The sequence below is a fragment of the Aphelocoma coerulescens genome, chromosome 4A (assembly GCF_041296385.1).
Source record: "Aphelocoma coerulescens isolate FSJ_1873_10779 chromosome 4A, UR_Acoe_1.0, whole genome shotgun sequence".
NCBI lineage: Eukaryota > Metazoa > Chordata > Aves > Passeriformes > Corvidae > Aphelocoma > Aphelocoma coerulescens.
In genome coordinates, this window is record NC_091018.1 from 7,522,601 (window position 1) to 7,546,761 (window position 24,161).

Here is a 24,161-nt window from a genome sequence, read left to right on the forward strand (position 1 = left end):
AAAGGGGATGAGGTTGGAAATAAAACTGATGGATGCCTGATCCGTTAGAACTTGTAGTGAGGAGCAGAGGGAGTTTCTTGCTGTGGTGGTTGTGTGGATGGGAGAGGAAAGCCCCGCAGCCCCCTCGGAGGTGGGCGGATGTGTGTCCCCGGCCTCCCACAAAGTGTGCTCCAGTTTATATCAGGTACTTTACAGTGTATTTTTGCCATTATGGTTTAGCAAAGAAGAGTAGATAAGACAGTAAACTCTTAGAGCTGGGAGAGTTGTGATTAAGTTAAAGCTATCTCACTGTTACATACTACTTTAGTGATCACCAGACCGTGTATTTTCCTGCCTCTTACCATGGGCTTTAAACCACAAGACATGAATAAACTGTAATTTTAGGGTACGGTCAGCTCTGCTTGCTATTTAAGGATGGGGAATCTATGTTCAGCCCACCAAATATAATTTCATAAAGCATGCAAACCATCAAGGAGGTTGTGGAATGGTTGATGAGTGGGACTAGGGCTGCTGCTCTGAATGAAGCTAACATCCAACAGCATTCCTGGGTCTGGATGTACCAATTAAGTGGAGTGGGATTTCCACCCCACGCCTGGTCTCCTGCTAACTATTCCAGTAGGTTTTGTGTCATGGGCTCTATTTCTCCCACAGGCAGCTGAAAAATTTAATTGAATCTCTCTATAGTTGTCAGCAGCTGGGGAGGGCATGGCTAAGAATGGAGGTTTTCTCCTGGCAAAGGAATGAGCAGTGTGGCACAGGGATGTCACATTCACTTGAGCCAAAGTTGGGGCCCACGTGATGTTTCTCAGAAAGTTGCTGTTTTATTGTGGCTACAAAGGCATAGAAATTAGGCTGCTAATTTATGGCATGCCAAGGAAAAAAGTAGTATTACAAGAAATGCTCAGTTATTTTATTGTTTTAAAACACTGTTGAAAAATCCTGATTTTTCCTTGCCCCCCACTGAGCTTATTAAATCTGAAAATATCCCAAAAGTTAATTCTCTCTGCCAGAAAGTTCCTCTGCTCTTTTGGGTAAATCATGAAAGCTGTGCCACCTGGACTGCATGGTTGGGTCCCGTCTGGCTTGTTCCGTTCCTGGGATGCAGAAGAACGAGAATCCCACAGAGGAGCAAGCATCCTGCTGCCGAACAGTTGCGGTCCCTTCCAGCACGATGGGCTTGGGTTTTGGCAGTGGTGCACTGGAGCAATGGGTTTGAACTGGTGTGTGTGCTAATTAGCTGTGCATGGGAGACCCTCATTCTACCTCGAGCTGAGGACTGCTATTAGCTGGGGGCTTTGTTTGGAGGAGCAAAGTACAAGTGATGATGTAAAGGCTTGGGTGGTTGGCATGTTCAGTTCCTGGGCGGGGTCTTCCTTGTGCTACCCCCAGCACTGCGCTTGCCTTTTTGTTTGTTATTTTTTTATGGTTGCACCATATTCTGGGAGAGGCCTGTAAATGTCTAAACAAAATAAAATTCCTGAAAAGTGAACTTAACCAGCCTGAGCCAAAGCCTGTTGGAGACCGTGAAAGCACATCCTCTGAGTTTTGAGGAGATGAGCTGCATTTTGCTGTCTACCGTGGATGTGGGACTCACCCAGCATGGTTCTCACACCAGGCAGACTTTGGCATGTGCCAGGGAGAGCTTTGCTGCAGGGTTTGCTGCAGCTGGGGAACCCAGAGGGGTCTTCTATGGGGCCATTTGTTTTTCATTATGTTACACTTCTCTAATATAAACACTGAAGTATGTGGACATTGCTGTGGACAGGGCGAGCCAGATGCCAAAGGCATTCCTCCAAGGCTGTATAAACTTCAGGAGCTAAATATTTTAGAAACTGTTTTCTAAGGCTAGCTTAATAGTTTAAAAATATAACCTAGATTCCAGATATTAAAAAATGCCTTGCAAGGCATGCATAGTGCTGCAAGAGATGGAACTAACTAAACCCCTGAAGTATGCGGAAAGCTCCCATTTTGCAATATCTTCTCTGTTACTTATCCTTTTTGTTTTGTTTTTTTTTTTTTTTTTTCCTTAGCACTGAGATTAAATTCAAGAAGCTTTTAACAGCAGAGTGGCAGTGATAGAAATTTTCAGCATATATTAACTAGCTGACTCACGCTTTTTCAAAGGGGATCTGGGTTTATGATGGAGTAGCTGGCTGCTTTCAGCAACAGCAAAATCAGGAAAGTCAGTGAAGAGAGGAAGCTGATAATTTATACTGTGTCTAATCCCTCTGTGTGCTGTGATGGGAGCATGGGGAGCTCCCACCCATGTTTGGAAAGTGGTCCTGACCCCACGCTCAGGGGAGGCATTCAAGTCCCTGTCTCAGGGATGTGCAAATTCTCACTGTTACTTAGGACTCAGCTTTAAAATATTCTTTAAAAGATGCTTTCATTTTGTCACTTGGCTACCCCAAAAACTTTCACTAGCATCCTCTGTGCTTCAAGAGTCAGAAGTGAGATTTTTTTTAGGTATAGTTTGTGGAGTCCATACAGACCTGAGAGATCTGTCATTTCCTTTCTTGTGTTACTTCTCAGATGGGATAGAGTCCCTGAAAGTAGTGAGATTCCCTGAACAGAGGTTCCTCTTGCTACTACTTTTTCCCCTGTCTGGCCTAACTTGACATGTGTTTTGTAGCAGACCCCAGAGCTTTGGTGACATTGGGGTCTTGCAGGGCTCATGGGATGCTCACTGGGCAGAAGCTGAAGGGCAGAATGACTCCTCCTTTTGTTTCTTCCACTGAAGTTTTGCGTGCAGCTTTGTCTATGAATGAACCTGAGCTCATCAGTACTTTGGCACAAGGAGTGTGCTGGAGTCTTGTCCCACTGTCCTGGCTCCACTGAATCCTGTCCCGCTCCTGTCACCCACTCCCCAGCGAGTAAAGGACAAAGCAGCAGGGAGAGTGGAGGGAAGTGGCTGAGTGACTGTGGCCCCTCATGTCTTTCAGCTACTCAGAGGGATGACTTTGCCCCATCGAAAAGCTTCAGGAAAAGCCCCAGAAGAGGAGGAGGAGGAGGAGAGTGGAGACTGCGACGATGAAGATGACTGTGGCAGAGGCTCTGGGGATGGAGTGCTGCGAGTGAGGAACCAGCTCCGTTTCTTAGCAGGTGATGGGGATGGTGGTATTGCAGCAGCTGTCCCTCTGTGGGTTATAGGTTTTGGTGATGGTATGGGGAGCTGCTCCCTGGGGACTGCTCAGGTTCACTTGCTGCAGCCACCCCCAATGCCCTCCACAGCCCAGAGGCTGCAGATGCCCAGAACTGTGCTGGCTGGTCTTGGTGCCAGTCGAGGCAGCAGCTGGAGAAGAAATGCCTCTGCTTTTCCAGGCTGGTTTTGTAGGGGTGTATTGAGGGCAGCCCATTGGAGAGGATTTGAGGCAAGTTGCAAATCTGATGTAGGTCCCAGGGTCACTCTCTTCTTTCCTTCCCACTGCTGCTTGCAATCCTGAGATTCAAGATGAGCTTCTCAGCTTCCTCATGGGCATCAGAAAGTCAGGAATGCTTGTCTGACTGCAGCTAATGATGGTTATTTCTGATGTAGGGTTTAGAAACCCCAATGATTTTTTGCAAATACCTCAGGCTCATTTTGCGGAAGTGATTTAGGTACTTGGGAGCCTAAAAATCTTTGCTTGCCAGTGTGAGTCATGTCTTTGGTTGCTTTGAAAACGGCCCTGAGGCACTCCTGACATTATTAATGAGGTAGTCCCTGGTCACCCCTTGGGAGAAGAAAGCAAAGGACCAGTCAGGAAGTCACATGTGCTGCTGGTGTGGGCTTTTGCCTTGATCCACTGACCAGTCTGTGGAGCTCATCTGTTCGCTAGTGTGAGCAAGCCCAGGCTGTTGGAGGCTGTGTCCAGCCTGGATGAGCAGTGTTGGACATTGGTCTGTGGGCTGTAGGCTTGGCCCAATTAATGCTGGTTCCAGTGCTACACGGTGCTCTTCGAGAGACCAGACAACTGAACCTGGATAAAATCAGCTTTGCAGCTTTGAAGTTTAAAAGGCAAATTTGGGCTCCTAAACGAAGCACAGATGTTTATAAATTCCCTCCCATTGGTCTGGGATAATTAAACTATCTTTAATGAAGTGAGAGCTGAAATATTAAACACCAGTCTCATATCAAAGATTATTGACACATTATGTAAAATGCATAAAATACATATATTCAAATATTAAGTAAGAGAAAAAAAAAGACTTTTAAAGTCCTCCACTCCAAGTCTGAAAGAGAAACACAGAATTGTAAGAAGGATAAAATATACTTTATTTCATCCAAGAACTAAATAACAAAGTTTGTTAAAGAAATACAGGTGATTCACAGTGTCCCATGCTGAGAGCAGAGATAAGTGTTTCATTTTCCATGATCTTTGTGTCGCACCTTGATGCTATTTTTAATGTGTTTCTAATTTCCTCTTAAAGCCTTCCCCACACTATCATCAGTGATCTCTGAAGCCAGATATATGATCCTTTCTGCCTTTTTCTGTCTCTAGGCTAGTTTAATCACTGTATTGATGTCCCCGATGACTTGCCCTTCTGGCAACTTAGACCCCTCTTGTCACTGTGGTACATGAACATGTAGTAGGAAAAGAGGATTTGTCCTCCCTGTGCTTCTCTGCTGGATGGTGTTTGCTGCTGCCTTTGCTCTGGGATGGGTAAATATTAACTTTAAAGCAGTTGTGTCTCTGGGGCGTGGGGTTCCCGGCAGGTAAAGTGCTTCGGGTTGCTGAGAGTGTGGAGTTTTTCCAACAGGGCTTTAAGGCATTGACTTAGCTCAGAGGGCATGGACTGTGCCATCAGGGAGACCTTCTTCCTTGCTTGCCCATGTCATATGCTCTTTTTCTATGATTTGCTTTAGAGCAGAAAGGTGAAGCTGATATGACAAGTGACAGAATCCTATTTGGTTGGTATTGGATATAAACTGTGACTCTGCTCAAGTTTTAAGTTGGAAACCAGCCCAGGAAAAGTTGCGGATGGTGTGGAAATACTCACTTTCAACATGAGAATGATATTTCTTTTTACTTTGAAAGGGTATTTTTCAATTAATTTTTTTCCATCATATTACATGTACATAGCAAGAAATAAAAGGGACCAGAAACTGTTCCACATTCCCCCCCCCCCCCCCCCAATTCTAAATTTTAGGGTAGCATGCCGATTTGAAATTATGCCAGGCTTTGAAATCTGGAAATAGTTTACAAAATGTAATGTGGCTTTATCTCTCTACTTTCCAAGGTGGTTACCCTGTAATAGAGGCAGACGGGACTGGGAGTGACTGGGGTTGTGTTAGTGAGCCCCTGGTTTTACCCTGTGCTGGATGCTCTGCAGTGTTAAGGCAGGACCATGGATGGAAGGCTGTGTTGTAGTGCAATGGTCAAACCCAAACCCCCATTTGAGCATGTTTGAGTCCTTCTGCTGACTCTCGAGGTCTGCAGTCAGGAGACACAGTCTGGGGTTTTGCCCTCCTTTTCTCAGGTGCTTTGCTTTGTTCAGCTTAGGAGGAAATTGGCAGTGGAGAACTCTCTTCCAGAGGGTTTCCCAAGCCTTGCAGATGGACTTGGTGATGCCTTGAGAAGGAGGAGAGGTGAGTGTCTTGGGCTGGCTCCGATTTTGGCTGTTGGTTGAGAGAAAACATTGGCAGAGTTTGCCACCTCTGAGGTCTTTGAATCTCTCAAATGCAGTGAGAGTTTCTCCTGCTCCCTGTTGTGAATGCCACTGGTCCCGCCAGCTAACTGCAAACATCTACTGAGCACTGGCCTCACCAAGATGTCCCCTCATAAGGTCTTGAAAATAAGGAGATGAAAAAAGAGCAAAAGAGGAAAAAAAAAGTCACTCTAAAATACAGACTAGTTTTGATTTATTGCCTGTTGTATAAAACGTAACCTTTGTTTCCTATTTATAATGAGATTGTGATAACTGGACAGTCAACCTAAACTTTAATGATTTAAACATACTTGTAAACTGTCAAGTCAAAAGTTTGCGAGTGACTACAAACATATGTTGGTGAGTCCTATATGCTAATAAATTCATTATTATGTTGCCCCAGTGGGAAACATAGAGATGGCAGGCTTTTTTTTATGATAGGTCTTTTATTGTTTGTCACATCTGCAACACATTAAGGGTTTTGAAGGCAGATGATGTTTACAATAAGAGGGAGGACTGAAAACCTCCCAACTCAGAGAAGAGTGCATCCTGTTTGTTAGTGGAGTACCCATGGTGCCGGCACCCTGGCCATGCAGCTCTAAAAATAGGGCTCTGTACATACACACACATATATTTATGCCACACCAATGGCAAATCATGTCTGCAAATGAATTATAGTATTTCCCCCCAAATTATGAACCAGTGAAAATGTCTTCCAGGCTCTGTGATGCAAACATGTGCTCACAGCCTTCTGGGATCAGTCATCCTGCACTAGGCACTCAAAGGAAAAAGAGCTCAGGGTGGTTGGTGCTTTGCTGGTGCTCCAGCCAGCCACCCACTAATTAGCTCACCTCGGGTGTGCTCACTCCAGATGCCACTTGGAACCAAAGAGATCATTGCCAGGGAGCTTGAAAATAAAACATGGATGCTGGACAGGCTCCTGTGCCAGGTGTGGGCTTTATTAAATGCTGGGGGAGAGGAGGTGCAGGCATGTCAGGGGCTTTGCAAAGATGGTTTGGTCCAGCTCACCTGTGCCCCATGGCATCTCACAAGCTTTGCTGGGAGGAAAAGATCTGTTTTAGTAGGTGAAACACCCAGGGAACATTCTGAACAATCCAGCAACTGGGGGAAGGGGTTGGGAGCTTGAGGGGAAGATTTACTCTTCCAAAATATCTGTGTTAGGCAGCAACAAAAGTTGTCTTGGGAACAGATGGATTTGGCAGAATTAAGCAGAAATAGTTTGTCCTGGGAAGGGAAGTTGGCCTCATCCCATGAGATATGTGTGCTATAAAGATATATAAAGATGGCTCTGGAAGTCTGTGTATGTAAAACAGCTCCCCTGCCTGGCTGCTGCTACTGCAATAACCTGCAGTTAGTTTTCCTCTTGGCTGTCCCTTGGCTATTTCTAAGGGGAAGAGGGAGTTTGTAGGTTAAGCCCCCAAGGAAGCCCCAAGTTTTCCTGCACCTTGCCCATTTGCAGCCAGACCCTTTGTGGGTTTCCAGCAATTCATACCATACCTAGGCGCTATTTGAAAAATCAGAACAGTCTCCCCCATGACTTATCCAAATCTATAACTCTTTAGTCTAGCTCGCTTTGCCACTGATTCATTCTCTTGGCAGGATTTTTTCTGAGTGCTCTCATCAAATTACAGGCTTGAATATTGCCTCTGAGCTGTCCAAGTGTGGTCTCTTCCCAGGTGGAAAGGCTCTTTGCTGGTAGCCCCTTTCTCCATGTTACGAAGATGTTTTTTCTTCCAAATGGGAATATTTGGAAGGCACATCACAGGGCAGGGGAGGTCTCTGTGTTTGTGTGGTGGCCATGCCCTGTGTGGGCACAGAGTGGGAACCCAGTGTTTTCTGTCTTGCACCATGTTTTTGGAAGCTGCTCTGAAACCCTGTGAGTTGCAACTTTCATCCTATTCTGCTTTTAAACAACTCCAAATGCCCCAGTAAAGCATTCCATGTTAGAGGTCTCAGTGCTGAGACATTCCTACAGCTCAGCCTTTGGTGACCTTCCTCCCCTCACCCCATCTTCTCCCAGATTTATTTCAGGAGGGTGCCATCAATCCAAGCTCCCTCCCTGAGGCTGCTCATTTTGGGGGTCAAACATGTACCAGGGGGTTCCCCTGTCAAGGTGGTGGCTGTGAGTGGCAGAGGGGGAGGCCAGACAAGGTCGCTTTGGGTGCTGCCCTCCTGGTTTCTGCTGCTCGTTTCTGTGGGAAAAGTTCCTTAGAAATGAGCTTTTGTGCTGGAAGAGGGGATGCTCCCAACATGGGAATAGCAATCAGTCTGCCGAGGGTCACTCCATGTGTGTACTGGGAGACAGACCAACACTAGTTAAAATATTTACAAGATCATGTATTCCCATCCTTTACCACAATGATCACTGCTCTGCCAATGCCTCAAGGGTGCCCCTATCCCAGTACCTGTATCTGCTGACACTGCTCTGCTCCATTTACTGCTGGGTCTTGGGCTGTTCATCCCTCTGCTGAGACAGGCATTCTCAAATACCTGAATGACTTTTAAAATACTCCTTCCACAGGTGTGACATATCCCCGTCTGTGTGGGTTTTGCTGACAGTGCAGGGCCATGTGGCTGTTGTCCCATCCTCATGAACAGCCTGCAGGCTTGGATGGTCCTACTGTCAAATATCATGTATGCAGTATCAATATTTACTGTGCATGGCTCTGCTCAGCTTTCAGCAGGGCTGACCTGTCCTTTGCTCAGGCACCAGGTGAGCTGGGTTGGATTGACACAGCATCCTTCCCATGAGTTTTTCTATCTGCTAAAAGCTTTAGCACTTATCGTTTTAGTAGCAGAAACTTACTTTTTTAAAAAAATTTTTCATTTCTCCAAAGAGAGTGCTGTTGAATGCTTGACTGAAGCAATGATAGCCGAAACATGCTGTTTTACAAGACATTAATCCTGTCCCAGGGTGAAAAAATGACAAGGCCAAATGTCGGCTAGATTATCCTGATGGAAGAGCTGGAATTGTACCAACTAAAAAAATGCAATAGCCTGATTATTGCTTTTCTATTTCAAATGTTTGTGTTTATTGAGTTTTTCTTTTAATGAAGATTTGGTTGAAAGTCAAGAATTCCTCATCATTGTCTAAATAAAAGCTGAAAGATGGAGAGGGAGTCACATGTAGCAGTTGACTGATGCTCTAATTGAGTGGCAAGTTCATTAATTTACTTTTGACGTCAGCAAAAAAAAGATTTTTTTTATTGACAGACTGGGAAAATTATTGGTGGTGTTTGGAGAAGGGCTTGTTCATAGCATCCTTCAGCTAGCTGTGACTCTTGCAGGCCTCAGACTGTACACAGTGTGTATATTTTGAAGGGTTCTTGTGACCTCTGTGCCCTGAGTTCCTCCAAAGAAACACTAAGTCCACAACTGAAGAAGCAGAAGGTCATCTATCAGAATTTGTACTTTGAGAAAAGCTACATATATGCAAAAACCATCGGTGGAATCAGCAAGTAAGTCCACTGGACATATTAATCTCATGGTTCTATTTTTTTAATTTCAATTGCACTTCAATTTTTAACTGTTGTTTAACTTTTTCAGTGTTGTGCTTACAAATCCAAGCCCATCTGAGCAATTTGTATCTGGTGTTTTCAGGACTTCCTCTGCCTCAGTCCATTCTCACCCAAAGCAAAGAATGATGTACCATTTTTAAAAGGTGAATCAGAGGAGGGGATATTCATAAATCACATGATGCATCACATTCCCGGTGTGAGCAGACACTGGTCTAAATCCTTCTTTTGGAAGATGAGGATGATCTGTGGGCTCAGTGTGAGGTGACTGGGTGGGGCTGAAGGGCTGGAAACACACTAAAGGTCAGATGAGATGATGCTTCTGCTATAACACGTAAAAATATGCCAAGGTCTTTGGGAATCTGTGATTGCTCATCACTCCCAAATGTTTATAATGCCAATCTGCTGGCAAAAGCATCTAGTTAGGCTGCAGGTTTGAATAACAGTTTGTACTATGCCAGGGTGTCTAAGGAGATACTTTTCAACAGTGTCATTTGGGAGCTAATGTTTCTTTAAATTGTTACTGCATGCAGCATCTTACAAGACTGAACGCCTCAAAACAATTTCAAGTATGCAAAAATGTGCCCAATTGCAATAGTGATGGCCATATTTTTCTTTAAAGGATGATGAATCTGTTTTTTGTGGCTGAAACCACATGAATTCTGATGAAGTTGGGAAACACAATTCCTGACTTGGATACATTCTTGCTTTTCTTTTTTTTGCTGTTTTTCCTTGTGGAGAGGCAAAATAGTTTAACTGGTTTTCTTTTTAAGGGACAACAATAAAGGCATATTTCAGACAGAAGCAGATCAGGTGCTACTTGCTAAAGGCCCGATAAGATAACCTTACACTGATAGTCAGGGTACCGTATCTGCACATTTTGTTGTACAAAGGGAGGTTTGTCTGCAAGCTCAATAACAATATAACATGTTGATTGACTTTGCACATAGGAGAGGGTGCCCCTTTCATGAGTGGCTTGGCTTTTACTAATGCCTTACTGCAGGTAAGCTGATAAAAGCGATTATGGGGATGTAATAAATGAAGCTGTCGGACACAGCCCTGCTCAGCATTGTGGGAGAGGGCTCTGGCCCTGGAGTGTGTCCCGGCTGTCCTGGTTGATGTATGTGCTCAGCACTTGTGTCAGTGTGCCAGCACTCAGCTGTAAAACATCACAGGATGTCCTGTGGGCACAGGGCTGGGTCATCCCTCTCCTGCCCTATGCCTGCTGCAGCTCCTGTTCCCTGAAAATGTGCTCAAGGCTAACTTGGATGGTGGTCTGAGCAACCTGCTCTAGTGGAAGGTCCCTGTCTGTGGCAAGTGTGGTGGAACTAGATGATCTTTAAGGTCCCTTTCAATGACAAAAGAAGACAAGTTCACAGAACTAAGGTCCATCAAGGACTAAAAAACATGTCTGCCCAAAAAGTGTCTTGGGGTGTCTTGGTTTGAAAGACAGGTGTCTGCTAAGGAAGGCAGGAGTCTCCCTTGAAATGAAAAAAAAATTGCAACTCCCTTCCCTCTGAGTTATTATAATTTTGAAATTAAGGGGCTTTCAGGCAGAGGTATGAGGAATAGGAATAACAGTTCTTTACTATTATATATCTATATGTGTATAACCAGTCAAACAAACAACAATAACTATGGCAGTAACAGCAAACAATCACAAACCCAGTCCCAGCCTTCTCGGCTGTCAGGCCCTTTCCCCTCGGGTGCAGTTCCGCTCGCAGCCAGCAGGGGCGCTGGCGGCTCCTGGTGAGCAGGGCAGGTGCGATGGTTCCCCCGCGGCTGCAGGGGGCGCTCCGGAGCGAGCTCGGGGAGCACGCGGCACTGGTGCCCTGGGATCCCAGGAAGGGATGGGACAAAAAAGCTTCATAAACCCCTGGGCAGCCGATCCCGGTGTCTGGCCGGACCCTCGGGAACAGCAGGCTGGAACGGCAGGGACGAGCACGAATCCCGGGTGGCAGAGGAGATGTATGGAACTCGGGAGCTGTGGTGGGAACCCCCGGAGGTCTGGGCAGGCAGGGTGCGCGGGGCTACAGAGTAGCAAAGGCTCACAGCAACGGCAGGGGCACGGCGGCCGCAGCCTGGCTCCCAGCGGGGCAGGGAAAGGCGGGCTTGGGAATCCCGGGGTTTCTCCTGTAGAAGGAAGGCAGCCGAAAAAGCAGAAGTCTGCAGTGCTGACAAATTCCTTCCAGCCTCTGTCCCCATCCAAAACGCTGAGAACTCACAGCCCACGAGCCCAGGTGAAAGAGAACAGTACAGCTGGACCCCTCCCGCTGTGGCCAGGTCTTTTGTTTTTCTTAAGCACCCAGTAATTTGTCCCCCTGGCAACATGTATGGGGAAAATTCTTTAAGAAAAAAGAAAACAGAAGGAGAACTCCTGAAACCCCAACATGGGGAAATACAACTATGTAAATAGCTGAAGACGCAATAAATGTTAGGCCAGGTAGCCCTGCCTCTTTGAAAGTGCATAGGAGAAGGCCCTGGTCTCTCAGCTGTGGCTGCTGCACTGCTGTCCATCCTCTTGCACTGAAGGAGATGTCCAGGAGAACAGATGATGTTTCAGGTGGATCATGGAAACCACCACTTACTGGAAACATTTTGGGTACAACTTTCAGAGCACTTTTGAGCCCTAAGGGGAAGAAGATGGGGAATGCTGAAATTCTCCAGGCTGCCTTAAAAAGCCTGACCTCTTGGTTCCCCTCTTCAAATTTGAACAAATGTGTTTGTTTTTGTGCAGGTGGTTATTGTGGCAATGACCTGGCAGTGCGAGTTGCAGCATCGCATTATGGCAGCAACCAACAGCTCTGGGGAGCTGGTGTTTACTTAGATGTGATTGAGTGAGAGTCTGCATGGCAGCATCTCCCTACCCAGGATCCAACAGGTCCCTATTTGCTGCAGACAGCAGCACCGCATTTTGAGAATTAGTTTTTTCATCTTTCCATAAATAAAAATGTGTGTATCTATGAAATAATCCAGCCTGATTAAATGAAGCTCTGAGTTAAATATCTGGAAGATGTCTGTATCTGGTTGTAACCTGGGTGGAGGAAGATGCATTACTTGAGATGAGGTTTTCAAAATTAAATCAATGGATAGCCCATGCTGGACCTGTGCATAGACCTGACCATGGAGCCTGTTGCTGGTTGCTGTTGGTCTCCAGCAGAAAGAAACACAAACCTGCCCAGAAAGCAGCCTCTTTTTTAGTCCTTGCCAGAAAGGTATTGGAAAGGGGAAGGAGAATGCTCTTCCAGAGAAACCTCCTAGGATCCTGGTGTTTTAATCCTCATTTCTTTCTCTCTTCTCACCCCTTGCTTTGCAAGTGAAAATAATATGAATTTAGGTCTGGTCTGCAAATCCCTCATCAGTCGTTGCATTACCAGGATAGGATCAATTACTGAGTCAACACTGCTCCGTGTGCTCCAGAAACAGAGGATCCATCATCTGTCAGGCAGGAGCTCTCCTCGGCTGTTGTGCATTAGCCCTGAGCTGTGCACACACATCTGCCGGGGCTGACACCAGGAGTAACATGAATGGAACCAGGTGTGTTTGCCTGAGCACAGGCTCCCCTGATTCCCAGGTGTATCTCCAGCAGATCCCCAGCCCCGTGCACTGGGATGGATGAGCTGTGAACTAGAGGGATGTCCTTCCCATGCAGTGTCTGCCACATACTGGGCTCTACCATCTCCCTCCATTCCTGGCCTGGGGCTTTCACAGCTCAAAGGAGAGCCCAGATGGTTTTCTTCCACAGGAACAAATTTCAGGCAACCAAATGCTTCTGGAGTGGGCTGGCTTTGCCAGCTTTTCTCGGTCTGTGGGGCATCTTCCTTGGGGCAAAAGTGCCCTGGCTTCAAAATTTAACCTTCCCTCATGTTGCTTTTAGGGCAAGCCAGAAACTTTCTGATGGGAGACTTGGTGTTGCAAACTGCCTCTACTGGAACTGGGAGGCAGTGAAGCATGCTGGAGTTTTGGATGGGATTTTCTTGCTTTGGAATAAACTGAGACATCTTTCTTTGCTCTTGCAGCAGGGAAGTGAAGCAGTAGCAGCCTGTAGCACAAGGTAATGCTGTCTGCTTTCACTCCACAGTAGCTTCTTGTCTAAAAGTCTGCTTGAAATGATGTTTTTAGTTATACCACAGAAAAATAATTTTAAAAAAGAAGTCCAAATGAATTGATTGGACTTTGTTGGAGTGGTATGTCAACTTGCCTTTTAAAATTTTTTTTTATTTAAACAACAGAAAATTTGGACACGGTTTGCTTTTGTTCTGCTTTGGAGCAGTAGCACATTCCCTCTTCTATGGGAATGGAAATCTGGCATATTCACCAACTTCTGTTGTTTTAAAAAGTGTCTTCAATGGTATTTGGAGCTCTCAATGACATCTTGCTGTCTGTTCCTGCTTTTCATGTGCTCTTTGCTTCCCGTGGGACCTGGGACGATGCTCTGCCCTTCCCCCCCGCAGGAGGCTAGGCCAGTGCCTAGTACAGAGTTTGAATGCAAACCCAGCAGCACCTTCCCTTTCCCACACTTTCCTTCCTTGGAGGGCCCTGTCTGTGTATCCCATCTCCAAGCAGGTGGGAGCTGGTGCCTGAAGCACTGCCTTGGGGCTGACTCTTTGCTGGGTGCTGAGGGACCCTGTGCACCACTGAGTGCCCACGATGCTGCTGCATCCATTGGTGGTTCTGTGCTGCAATGTGTGGGGATGGATGTTTTGCAGTGGCAGGTACTGCTGGCTGCTGAGCATCAGGTTTGGCAGCTGGACGTATTGTCAGGGCATCTGTCACTGCCTCAGTCCACTGCAGGAGTCCCAGCAGGATTTCTAAAATGTGAATTACAGCTGCAATGTGAGATACATCCTTTAGCTTTACTGGTTTTTTTTTCTCCCTCCTTCCTGTTTGAATTCAGTATCTTGAGTCTCTGTAAAGCTTGAAGCTATTTTGCTTGTGTCTCATGGATACTGGAGACACTTCCTGCATGGGGAAGCAGACATCTGCTCCAGCCTGTTTTTGGAGTTTTTTGTGTCAGACAGCCTGCAGTTGGCAGGTGGGAGCCAGTGGTTATTATCAGAATCTGAGTAATATCCTCTGTCTCCTTAATAACTCTCTGCCGGCTGCTCTGCAGCTTTGGTATGTTTGCTCGTCCTCTTCTGGTTCTCTGTAGATCATTCCAGTAAAAAGTAAATAAAAAAAAGGTTTTGTGCTCCCCAAAGTCATTGCAGAACACAATCTGCAGTATCTCTTGTTCACATAAATCACTGCTAAAGCGTGTGCAGAGAATGTGAAAGAATGCATTTACACCCAAAATGCTCTCCCCTCCCCTTCCCTGTACAAGCAGACTTCCCCGCTTGTGCACCAGTGCCTGTTCTCAGGGAGCATCTGATGCACTGTTGCCTTCTGTGTCCCTTCCCGACACTTGTAGCTTTATTTAGTCATGGTCTTTGGTGACAGTCAGAAAGCTTTGCCCTGGACAGTTGAAGTCTGGCAGCTCTTGTGGGGATGGAAGTACTGAATCTGTCCCCTCCAGGCATCTCTTTGCTGGTTTGGATTCCCTCCTTCCCACCCCTCATTGTCTTTATTTACCCCAGAATCATCAGGGATGCAGCCACTGCAGTTATCGTACTTTTTATCATACTTTTTCCTGGGCCTCAGACCAGTCCCCCAGGTCTGCTGACCTTTGTGTTTCCAGTGAATAAATACCAGCTGGTGGGTCAGGTTTTGATCTTGGAGGTTCAGCTGATATCTCTAAATGTTTTTTATGGCAGCCCTGAGCAACTGAAGGCAGCAGAGGTGGTACAGCACTGTGGGCAGAGTGGGTCTGGTGCAGCCTGGAGTTCCCGGCTATAAATAATTCCACTGAACTTGGCCCTTGGGTGCCTGTGGACTTCGGCACCAGCTTAAGTATCATGTTGATACTTAAGTGTCTTATGGGTCAGACACCTAATATTATTAGCAGACACTAAATAGGTCTCTCTTATTTAGCAGCCTTAATTTATTAAATCAGGCAGAAGTGCTCTTGGAAGAGGAGTGCTGGAAAAGAGAGCGCAGCAAGCTGTGAGTTTCTAATTTGCTGGATCAGGCCCCTGAAGATCCATGTGATCTGGTGCAGTAGAGGCAGTGCTATTGCAGTGACTCATAAACAGATGTGCCCAATTTACATTGCAGCTTAATACCTTTGTTTAAAAAAAATGGCCTTTTTTGAAAGACAAACGTGTTAAATCAGATGTTTCCAGTAAAACAAATACTTGTGTGATTTACAAACAACTTCCTACCACCAGAACTCATAACAAATGTGGACAAAAGAAAAATGGTTCTGTGTACCAAAAAAATCCCAAAATAAGGAGATAGCAAGGCAGTATTGCTACACACTGAATGAAAATTACTGCTGTGCTTGGGTTGGAAAGCAAGAGGCTAGAGCCTGATTTCGGTTGCTAATAACTAAGATTAACCCTGACCAGCTGCACACATTAAGGAGCAGAAACCTGTCTGTAAAAATACTTAACCAGCTCCTGTTATGTAGGATATGGAGTAACTGGGACCACTATATGGGATTGCCTGGAAGCTCCTAAATCTCCTTCGTCCCATTGATACCTACACAGCCCTGAGAGCAAGCCCTGCTCTAAGGGACCCCTCACTGGGCATCTCCCCCACAGCAGGATGGGTTGCACAGGGGGTTGCTGTCTCTGCCTCTGCTTGACCTGCAGCTCAGGTGTGCCTGTTCGTCTTCTCCTCCCTGTTTTTGGGAGGGCAAAGGCAGGCATGCGCTGAGAAACTCGTGTTGTTTCTGGTCTCTTTGAATTCACTTCCTGCCCAGCTCCTGCTTGCCCTGCAAGCCCGGCACTCGTGTTACAATTTGACACCCCATGTGGTCTTAATGGGTTTCCCAGGCCACAGCTCCAGCACAGCCACCACTTTTTGTTAGCTGCAGGATCTGGCAATCCCCCTTTGCCCTCCAGCTCTCTGCAGCACAGGTACCATATTTTTATAATGCACTTGTCACCCATTTCATCCAAGCATTTGTTGCAAAAGAAACAGTGACAGCAGATGTTTGTGGTTTGGCAGGCTGCTCATCTAAATCCATTGTGAGTGCCCTGGGCAAATGGCTCGTCCAGCTTCTGAGAGGACATGAAGTCGTCCAGGCAGATGGAAAGACAGGGAGCGAACATGAATGAAGCAAAACAGGGGAGTCAGGAGGCAGAGAGGATTTTGTTTATTTACTAGACCATTGCAGGAGAGTGACAAAGGCTGTGTCAGATGTGTGGATTTGTTCCAGTGGAGGATACCAGCTCTGCAAATGCTGCAGTGGGGGTGGTTTCTGGAGCATCTTGGAGCACTCATGCATGTTGGGGTGCCTGCCCATTGGTCTGCTTCCCATGGGTCTGCTGGGGATGCCTCTTGCAGTTGGAGAAGCTGCGAGGATAGGGCTGGAGGATGTCTCACCCAGGAACAGGTGACACAGCAGCCAGTGGCCCACAAGAAAGCAACAAGGATGATGTGAGGAGCTCCTATTACTTCTTGGCACATGGATGTCTCATCAGGGGTGTCCAGTTTTGTTATCAGGAAAAATGACTGCTGATGTCAGAGACTGTTGAGGAGTCCTTAGAAATCGGGACTGAGCGGATGCCCTGAAGGATGGCTGTGGGGTGGGACTGCCCCTTGCCCTTCCAGCTCCCTGGTGTGTCAGCTTTCCATGCCTTGCTATAAAGAGTGATTCAGAGCCAAACCTCAAATGGCTGCCTTCTCAGGGGGACTTGCTGGGACGTGTCCAGAGGAATTATAAATATCCTGGGAGGAGGATTCTGCTGCTTCAGGGTGGCTTGGGACACTCAGAGGTGCTTTTCTCAGCTCTCCTGTCAGTGTTTCAGAAACCTTGGCACAACCTCGGCTCAGTTTTAACCATTAGTGAATGGAGGCTTGTGCTTGGCTCTCAGGGGCCAGGAGGCTTTAGTGCTTAATTAATTTCTGCAAAGTGGAGGGTGTAATTAATGCCTGTGGTGTGCTTTGAGACCCTTGGGTCTCTTGGGCAGCATGAAATCTGGTTTGGTCTATGAAAATCATCACTGGCCAGTACCACATGCCAAGTATGGCCAAGTCATCCTGTCACAATATCTGGGGGGTCTTTTTGGTCTCTGCTGGTGTTGTTTCATGGAGGGCCATGGGCAGATGTAGCCCAAAATATCTTGTGTCCCCTCCATGCTACGACAGTCCCCACTCAGTGCAGATTGTCCTGGGGAGGACATGGAACCAAATGAAGAAAAAACTCCCCTCACTCCTTAAAAAGGGGGCATCTCTGTCTCCTTTCCTGCTATGCCCACACAGACTTTTGTGATTTGTTCCTGATTTCCCTTTGTTTTTCAGCAATTTCTTCAAAGAAAGCGGGAAATTTGTCACTAGTTGCTTAGTGCTGGTTTTAGAGCAAGCCATCTTGCAAAGTCTAGGCAAACTGGGTTAAAAATTGATATATTTTGGCAGATTAGGAGAGCTAGGCAAATTTCCTTCCTGATATCTATAAATCTTTTTTTTTTCTTACTGTCAGCATTGTTTTTGTGGGTGTTAAACATGAACATAAAGGAGAATGCAACAGATTGCAGGTATGTCGAGTTCCAGCACAATCAACTGCCATTATTTAAAGAAGATGCTTTTAACCAAGTCTTTAAAATTCCCTCCTCATTTATCAATTTTCAGGTGTATAACTGCACAGAATTGCTCCCTGTCCCACCCCCTCATGACACCATCACTCATGCTCTGGGTGATCCACAGACATTTTACATAACCAAGCATTAACAGAAATAAATTAACACTTTAAAAGCATAAATGTTGTATTTCATAGAAGTCAGGATATTTGGAAGGGAAAGAAATGTAAATGGAATGAAATTCTTAAGCAAGATTATTGATATGACAAGACTAAAGAGCTTGGAATTCTGTGAAAAGTGCCTCTTTTCATCCCTCTAATAAGTCCATTACTTGCACTCGGGAATATTTTAAGGTCCTTTTCATGCTGAATCTGGAGTTGAGCATGCTTTGCATTTCAAGCTTTGTCTACGAATCAGTAGAAGCCAAAGTTATTTCTGCTTTAAAATAACAGGAGCAGGGAACAGCTAATCTCTTTTCATTCTGAGTCCTTACATTATTTTACTGGACAGAGTTTGTATTGGCTACAAAACAGGGCATTCACAAAATCTATGAGAAGGAATTTAGTCTAAGAATGAAGCCTAGATTGCAGTATGCATAAAGACTCCTTTTCCTAAGGCCATTAAGAAATTCCAAATCTGAGCTATTTTGAACAGTGACATTAAATTAGCCTTGCTAATTCCAGTAATTCAAGCCGATAGCTGAGTTTACAAATCTACTAGAGGAGGCCTTCCCATAATTACAATCTCAATGTGCTTTTCAGCTAAGGTGAGTTGGCAAAAAAAAAAGATAAATAAATAAAAGGGGGGAAAATGCTCTTTCTGTTCTGGCTTTTGAGATGAATATCTCTAAAGAACAGTTAAGCAGCTGTATTGCACCAATAAGATGTCTCCTGTCCTAGACTGGTAAGTTCATTTTGCCTCTAATGTGCAAGTGAAATGCAGAGGAGAGACTGGATTTTTCCCTCCTTTGTTTTTTCTGTTGTCTCTTTACAAAGGACGATTGATGCTGCTGGTGCTTGTAGTTCAGTTTTTAGTTGTTTCTTTAGAGGTGGTAATTCTTCCTGGGAAAAGAGTGTGACTGGTTACCCTCTTTTGTGGACAGAAAAAAACCCCAACCTTTGGTGGATAAATCCAGGTTAGAGCAGGTGGAACAATGATACAAAGGTGCAGCCCTTATTATTCCTCTGGACAAAGATGTTGATTTGCAGATCCCAACACAACTAAACATTCCCAGAGTGATGGAAAGGTTTTGAGAATATGTTTTCAAAGCAATAAAGCACAAAACCATGAAACAAATAAAAATTGAGTGTATTATTTAGAAGGGTGTTAATTTTATTATAACCAAGCTGAGGTAATATAAGGGCAAACGTAAGCATTCACATCAGCATTTAACTCAGACTGCAATGTTCATAAAATGTCCTTTTGATCAAGCTCTGAGTGTTTTGATCCTTATTCTATGAGCACCATTCAAAGTGACCTAACTGTAGCTCCAAACAGGCATCTGCAGCTGCAGAAGTCCTTGAGCAATAACAGGTCAGGAACTTGAATGTGTGCTCTGCCAGGAATGCTAATATTGCAATCCTTTTTTTGTTATTGTTGTTCCAAGTAAGAAGGAAAGGACAAAAACTCTCATGAAATAAAAATTCCCACCTGTCCTGCCACCATCGACTGTGGATACTTGAGTCAAAATAGTAAAAAAAGAAAAAAAAATATTTTAATCCATCAGAATAATAATGGCATGGCTGCTAAATAATTTTATATCATCCCCACATGAGTGACCTTTCTCTTCTTGGCAACACTGTCACCACCGGCACATTGGTGATTTTTAGAAGGCCACCCTGATTTAAGAGGATGTTTTTCTGCTGGGCACCCACGGGATTGGGTGCAAATCCAGCAGCTCATAAAACCATGGCAGCACATTGCACAATCACATGGACTCTGTTTGGAGTAGGGATGGACCAAAACTGCCTGGCAGTCATCCCTTCCTCTTGCTGTTGCAGGCAGGTTTCCTACCACTGATGCACGTTGTCCACAGGCTCAGGTATATGCAGGAAATTGTGCCCCAAAATAGTGCTTAGGACAAAATCAGGTAAAAACAGCTCTGCTGTTTTTAGGGGCTGGAGGGAGCTGCTTTTGCTCCCCAAGGTTGCAGTGATGGTTGAGGAGGAGTGAGGTGGGGTGAGGGGCACAAACACAACTTTTTTTTTCTGGGGCAGTGAAGAAATGGGGGAGGCTGAAATGCAATTCTTGGTTTCCAGAAAAACCCTTATCTCTAATCTCTGTAATCCATTTTAGAGAGGATTTTGTGATTTTGAAGGGATTTACAAAGTGGATTACATAGCCTTTTTATTTTGATTTTCCGTTGTGATTGTGACATTCCTGAGAGAGAGCCATGATTGCTTCAGATAGGATGGAGAAGGAGGCATTTATGGACTTGGACCTTGGAGCTCTATTGAGTTGTCACCTCCTTGTTTCACTGCTTGCTGGGTCAATGGAGGTGTCCCCAGAACAATCTGGATGCTCCCACATGAGCATTGTGTCCTCCTCCCTGGGATCTTCTTGTGGCTGTACAAGCTGACTCGGGGAGATGCCAGGCAGAAGCCCAGGGCCAATCCCCTTGCTCGCTCCTTCTGGAGCAAGAGCAGTCGAGGTGGTCTCCTTGAGGTCCACCATGGTCCCAAGCATGACAGGGAGATCCTTGGCCCCCAGGAAAGAGTAAATGTGATGACACAGGTCCAGCACAGCCCAAGCACTGCAGTCACAGTGTCCTGGTGCTCAGCAGGGATGATACTGGGATTCCCATTAGAACTGCCACCACCATTCAGATCCAGCTTTTAGCACCATCATTCCACCGCTGCTTTGGGGTCAGGGTTTGCTCTTGGCCTGGGAGGGAGGCAGGGAGCAGAACTCAGTCAGGGTTTGTGTCAGATATTACAGGCACCCAATAAGCAGCTGGGTTTAATTTGGATCTTTCTCTGCAGCCATGCAATGCAAAGCCAGGTCCTGGTTTCAGACTAGAGAGGCTGTTCCTGGGGGTGCTTCCAGGGCAGGGAACATGTCTTGAAGCAGTTAAAATGTTCCAGCCTATGAACCCAAACCTTCTTCTATGTAAAGCAGAAAAGTTGGGTATGGTGGTGTTTCCCAGGGCCTTCTGCATTGCCCCATTTTTATACGCTGAAGTCACTTTAATGTTGTTTTAATGCAGGTCCAGGATTATTTATTTATTTATTTTATTTATTTATGCAGGTTAACACAATGAAAAAAGCCAGGCGATGCTGTCGCCACTTGGCTCCCTCCCCTTGGCAGCTCTCTCACCTCAGCTCCTGCTCTATGCAAACATTCCTCTGGCAGGGACAGGGGGACCTTGCTGTCTGTCCATGCCGGTGATCCTGGGCAGTGTCTGAGCACAACACCTCAGGAAGTTTCTCCAGGAGCAGAGGCAGGCTGAGCAGAGGCAGGCTGAGCAGAGGAGCATGGAGTACAACCATGCCTGAGCCTACCTGCCAGCTCTACTGTGGGCTGAGAAGCTATGTCCATGAAAACCCAAATTCTTTGGTTTTTACCTGAAATCTTACTTGAGATATTTCCCTTGGCATCATGAGTTGTAGCCTGGTAGAGTCTCTGGCAGTTTGATCCTTGGGCTGGGAGTGCTGCTCAGGCACTTTTTTTACATGTGTGCTCAAGGGGCAAAACTGCAGCTGCCTTGGATTCTTTTTTCCTTAAAAGCATAAGGCATTGATGGATGTCCAGGGATTTTTCACTGAGTGTAGACATTGCACAAAGTCCTTGTCTCTTCTGATTGAAGAGGCACATTCCAGGATTCCAGGTTGCCTTGAAGCAGGAATGGCACAAACCCTGGTCTCCGTGGGTACTTTCAGGTCTGGTTTCCACACACAGTGAGTCACAAAGGAAGGTGTCAGATGTTCCTGGGTGCCATAACACCACCATGAGTTTTCCAATCAAGCATTGAGAAATATCCTTCTGCCTTGAGGGCTGCTTTTAGTGCCTAACATCTGGAAGGCAGCAACCATTGCATCCCCCCTAGGACTGCATTTTGTCAGGTCTTGCTATATCTGAATGTCCTGAGCTTAGAGAGTTGAAGGCCAGCATGTAGCAAGAAAGAGCTTTCTCTCCTGGTCATATCCAAGAGCTTTTGGGGAAGAAAAGATGAAGAAGAAAATTTCAGTTAGATGGGAGTATGTTGTTTTCAGTCATTAGAGGGAATATGAAGCATTTAATTTTGCTCTGCTGTCATTGGGAACCTTACTTCCCAAAATCAAGACCATACAGAGATGTCTCAGGTGACAGCAGAGTGATCAGAAGGGATCTCTTTGTGATTTATATCTTGAAGGTCTCCAAATGGGAAGAAGATGACTCCACATCTGGGTGGGCTGAGGTACTGGGGGATCTGCAGGACCATTGCTTGACCCAGTCCTATATTGCTGCCACTTAAATAATTTCACTTCTATTCACACTCTTCTGTTTCCAGCTATTCCTCTTTTTGTTTCTTGACTCCTGCCTTTGTAAATGTTTTTGGCTGTACATGTTTAGCTCCCTATTTTTCAGTGCTTTTCTCCTAAGTTCCTTTAGGTAGCAGCTCTTCTTCTGTGCTGTACGGCTGGATATCAGACAAGGGTAATGCTTCTTCATCAGCAAAGTACAAAGACTCTGGCACTTCCAATTAATAATGCTAATGAGATTTGTTAATTTTTAATAGATTACGTGAGTGTGTTCTGTTAAACACGTTTTTGTGGCTCCGCTCCGTGAGTGCAGTTCAGAAACTCTTTCACGCTCTGCCAAGGGGAAAATGAGTAATGAAATTGCAGGCACCAGATTCTCTTCAGGGTAGATCTAGAACAAACCAAGGAGCAAAGAAGAATGTAACAAGTATGTTTTCAAAGTAAACATAGGCCCAGTCCATAAATGATGGCCCTTCTTTGCCACCAGCCTCTGACAAAGGTGGGGGGAAGGAGCAATTGCTGGAATTGGGGTCATGGTGCAGTCCCTCTGCCTGTACACTGTGTTGGGTTTTGAGGGCATTTTATCCCTTCACTTCATCAAAATCTTGAGGACATGTGTGGAGAGACTTTTGTGGTAGTACTGGAGGCTGGGGGTCCAGGGTGTGCATAGTGGCTGCCTCGCAGAGTTTGTTGCCTCGTGTACCCGGAACAGCACCTGGTGACACCCCTGGCATGGGACTGAAATGGACCTTCCTCACATCTTGATCCCTCCAAATCAATTTACTGCTGCCTTCCAAAGAGCATCGATCTGAGGGGAACTTCCTCCCCAGCTGGTCCCAGGTTTGTGGTGGTACCTGTGTTCTCTAGGTCACTGGTGAACACATGCTGCAGGCCACAGGCCATCAGTAGCACATCAGCAGCCAAGAGGTGGCAAACAGGCAAGCGGGGGAAAAGTCTTGGTTTGCAAATCAGCAATCCCAAACCTGATTCCTTTGGGTTTCTGCCCGGGAAGTTGGTTTTACCACTTGCTGCTGAGCCAGCCATGCTCTCTTGGCCATGTTGCCGATGGCAGCAGGGTGGTGTTGAGCTGGACTTTTCCTTCTTTTTTTTTCCAAATCCATATTGCCAAGAGCCGCACCTCCTAAATTGATGTGGAGGAGGTGGAAAAGCAGGGGCACAAGACCATGCACATGCTGCACATCCATCTTGGTGATCTGTGCCAACACAAGCCCCACGGCCAGCCCTGGCTCAGTGCTTTAATTACGCACTGGCGCAGCCACACCTACGGCTGGGCTGCTGCAGTTCGTTATGCAAGAAGACAACTGGCAAACCTGTTGGTGCTCCAGGATTTTAATGGTAATAAGCCAGAGGGCAAAACCTCCCTGATGAGATGAAACCATGCTTGCCTAGGTGTTTGGAAAAGTTTAAGGTGTTTTGGAGAAGTAGAATGTTGGGAGTCTTGGCTGTATCCATGCAGTTGTGGCTGTTTGTGCCATGTAACCCAATGGATGGTTTCAAGTGTTGTCTTTGGGGAGGCAGAGGTGTGTTTGTAATTTGGGCTGTTTGCATGAGAAAACCAAATACTGCAGGCTGAGGTGAACAGAGCTTTTGGTGTTCAGCAGGAAAAGTTTGGGATGAAATTGGACTGTTCTTTGAGATTTCAGGTGCAAACACCTGTGAGAGTGAAATAGTTGGTACTATAGAGAAGGAGAGATTTGGGAGCTAAGGTCAGGCAGACTGGTCTGTGGAATAACAGGCTCTTACACTTCACCTGGCAATGAGTCAACACTTTGGGCTTGACTCAAACATCTCTCCCTTTAAGAAATCCTGTCCTATTTTGGAGACAGCCAGTCTACTGCATCTATTGGCAACTTCTTCCCCACACTGAAGATGCTCGCTGCTTAAAAAAATTAAAGCAA

At 45.8% G+C, this 24,161-nt stretch overlaps 1 protein-coding gene across 6 annotated transcripts in view; it reads left to right on the forward strand.

The window, feature by feature from the left end:
- GPC3 (glypican 3) overlaps positions 1-24,161 on the forward strand; it is a 166,412-nt gene that overhangs the window by 131,066 nt on the left and 11,185 nt on the right. For 4 of the 6 annotated variants that reach the window (XR_011150905.1, XR_011150906.1, XR_011150907.1 and 1 more), the window contains exon 7: positions 2,943-3,102. The exons of 1 other annotated variant lie outside the window; for it this stretch is intronic. Coding sequence is in view for 2 of the 5 variants with exons in the window: in XM_069015178.1 (XP_068871279.1) it covers positions 2,943-3,102 (160 nt within the window). In the remaining 3 variants the exon portion in view is untranslated. The remainder of the gene's footprint in view (positions 1-2,942; positions 3,103-24,161) is intronic. One more of the 6 variants, XM_069015180.1, reaches the window with a different exon arrangement.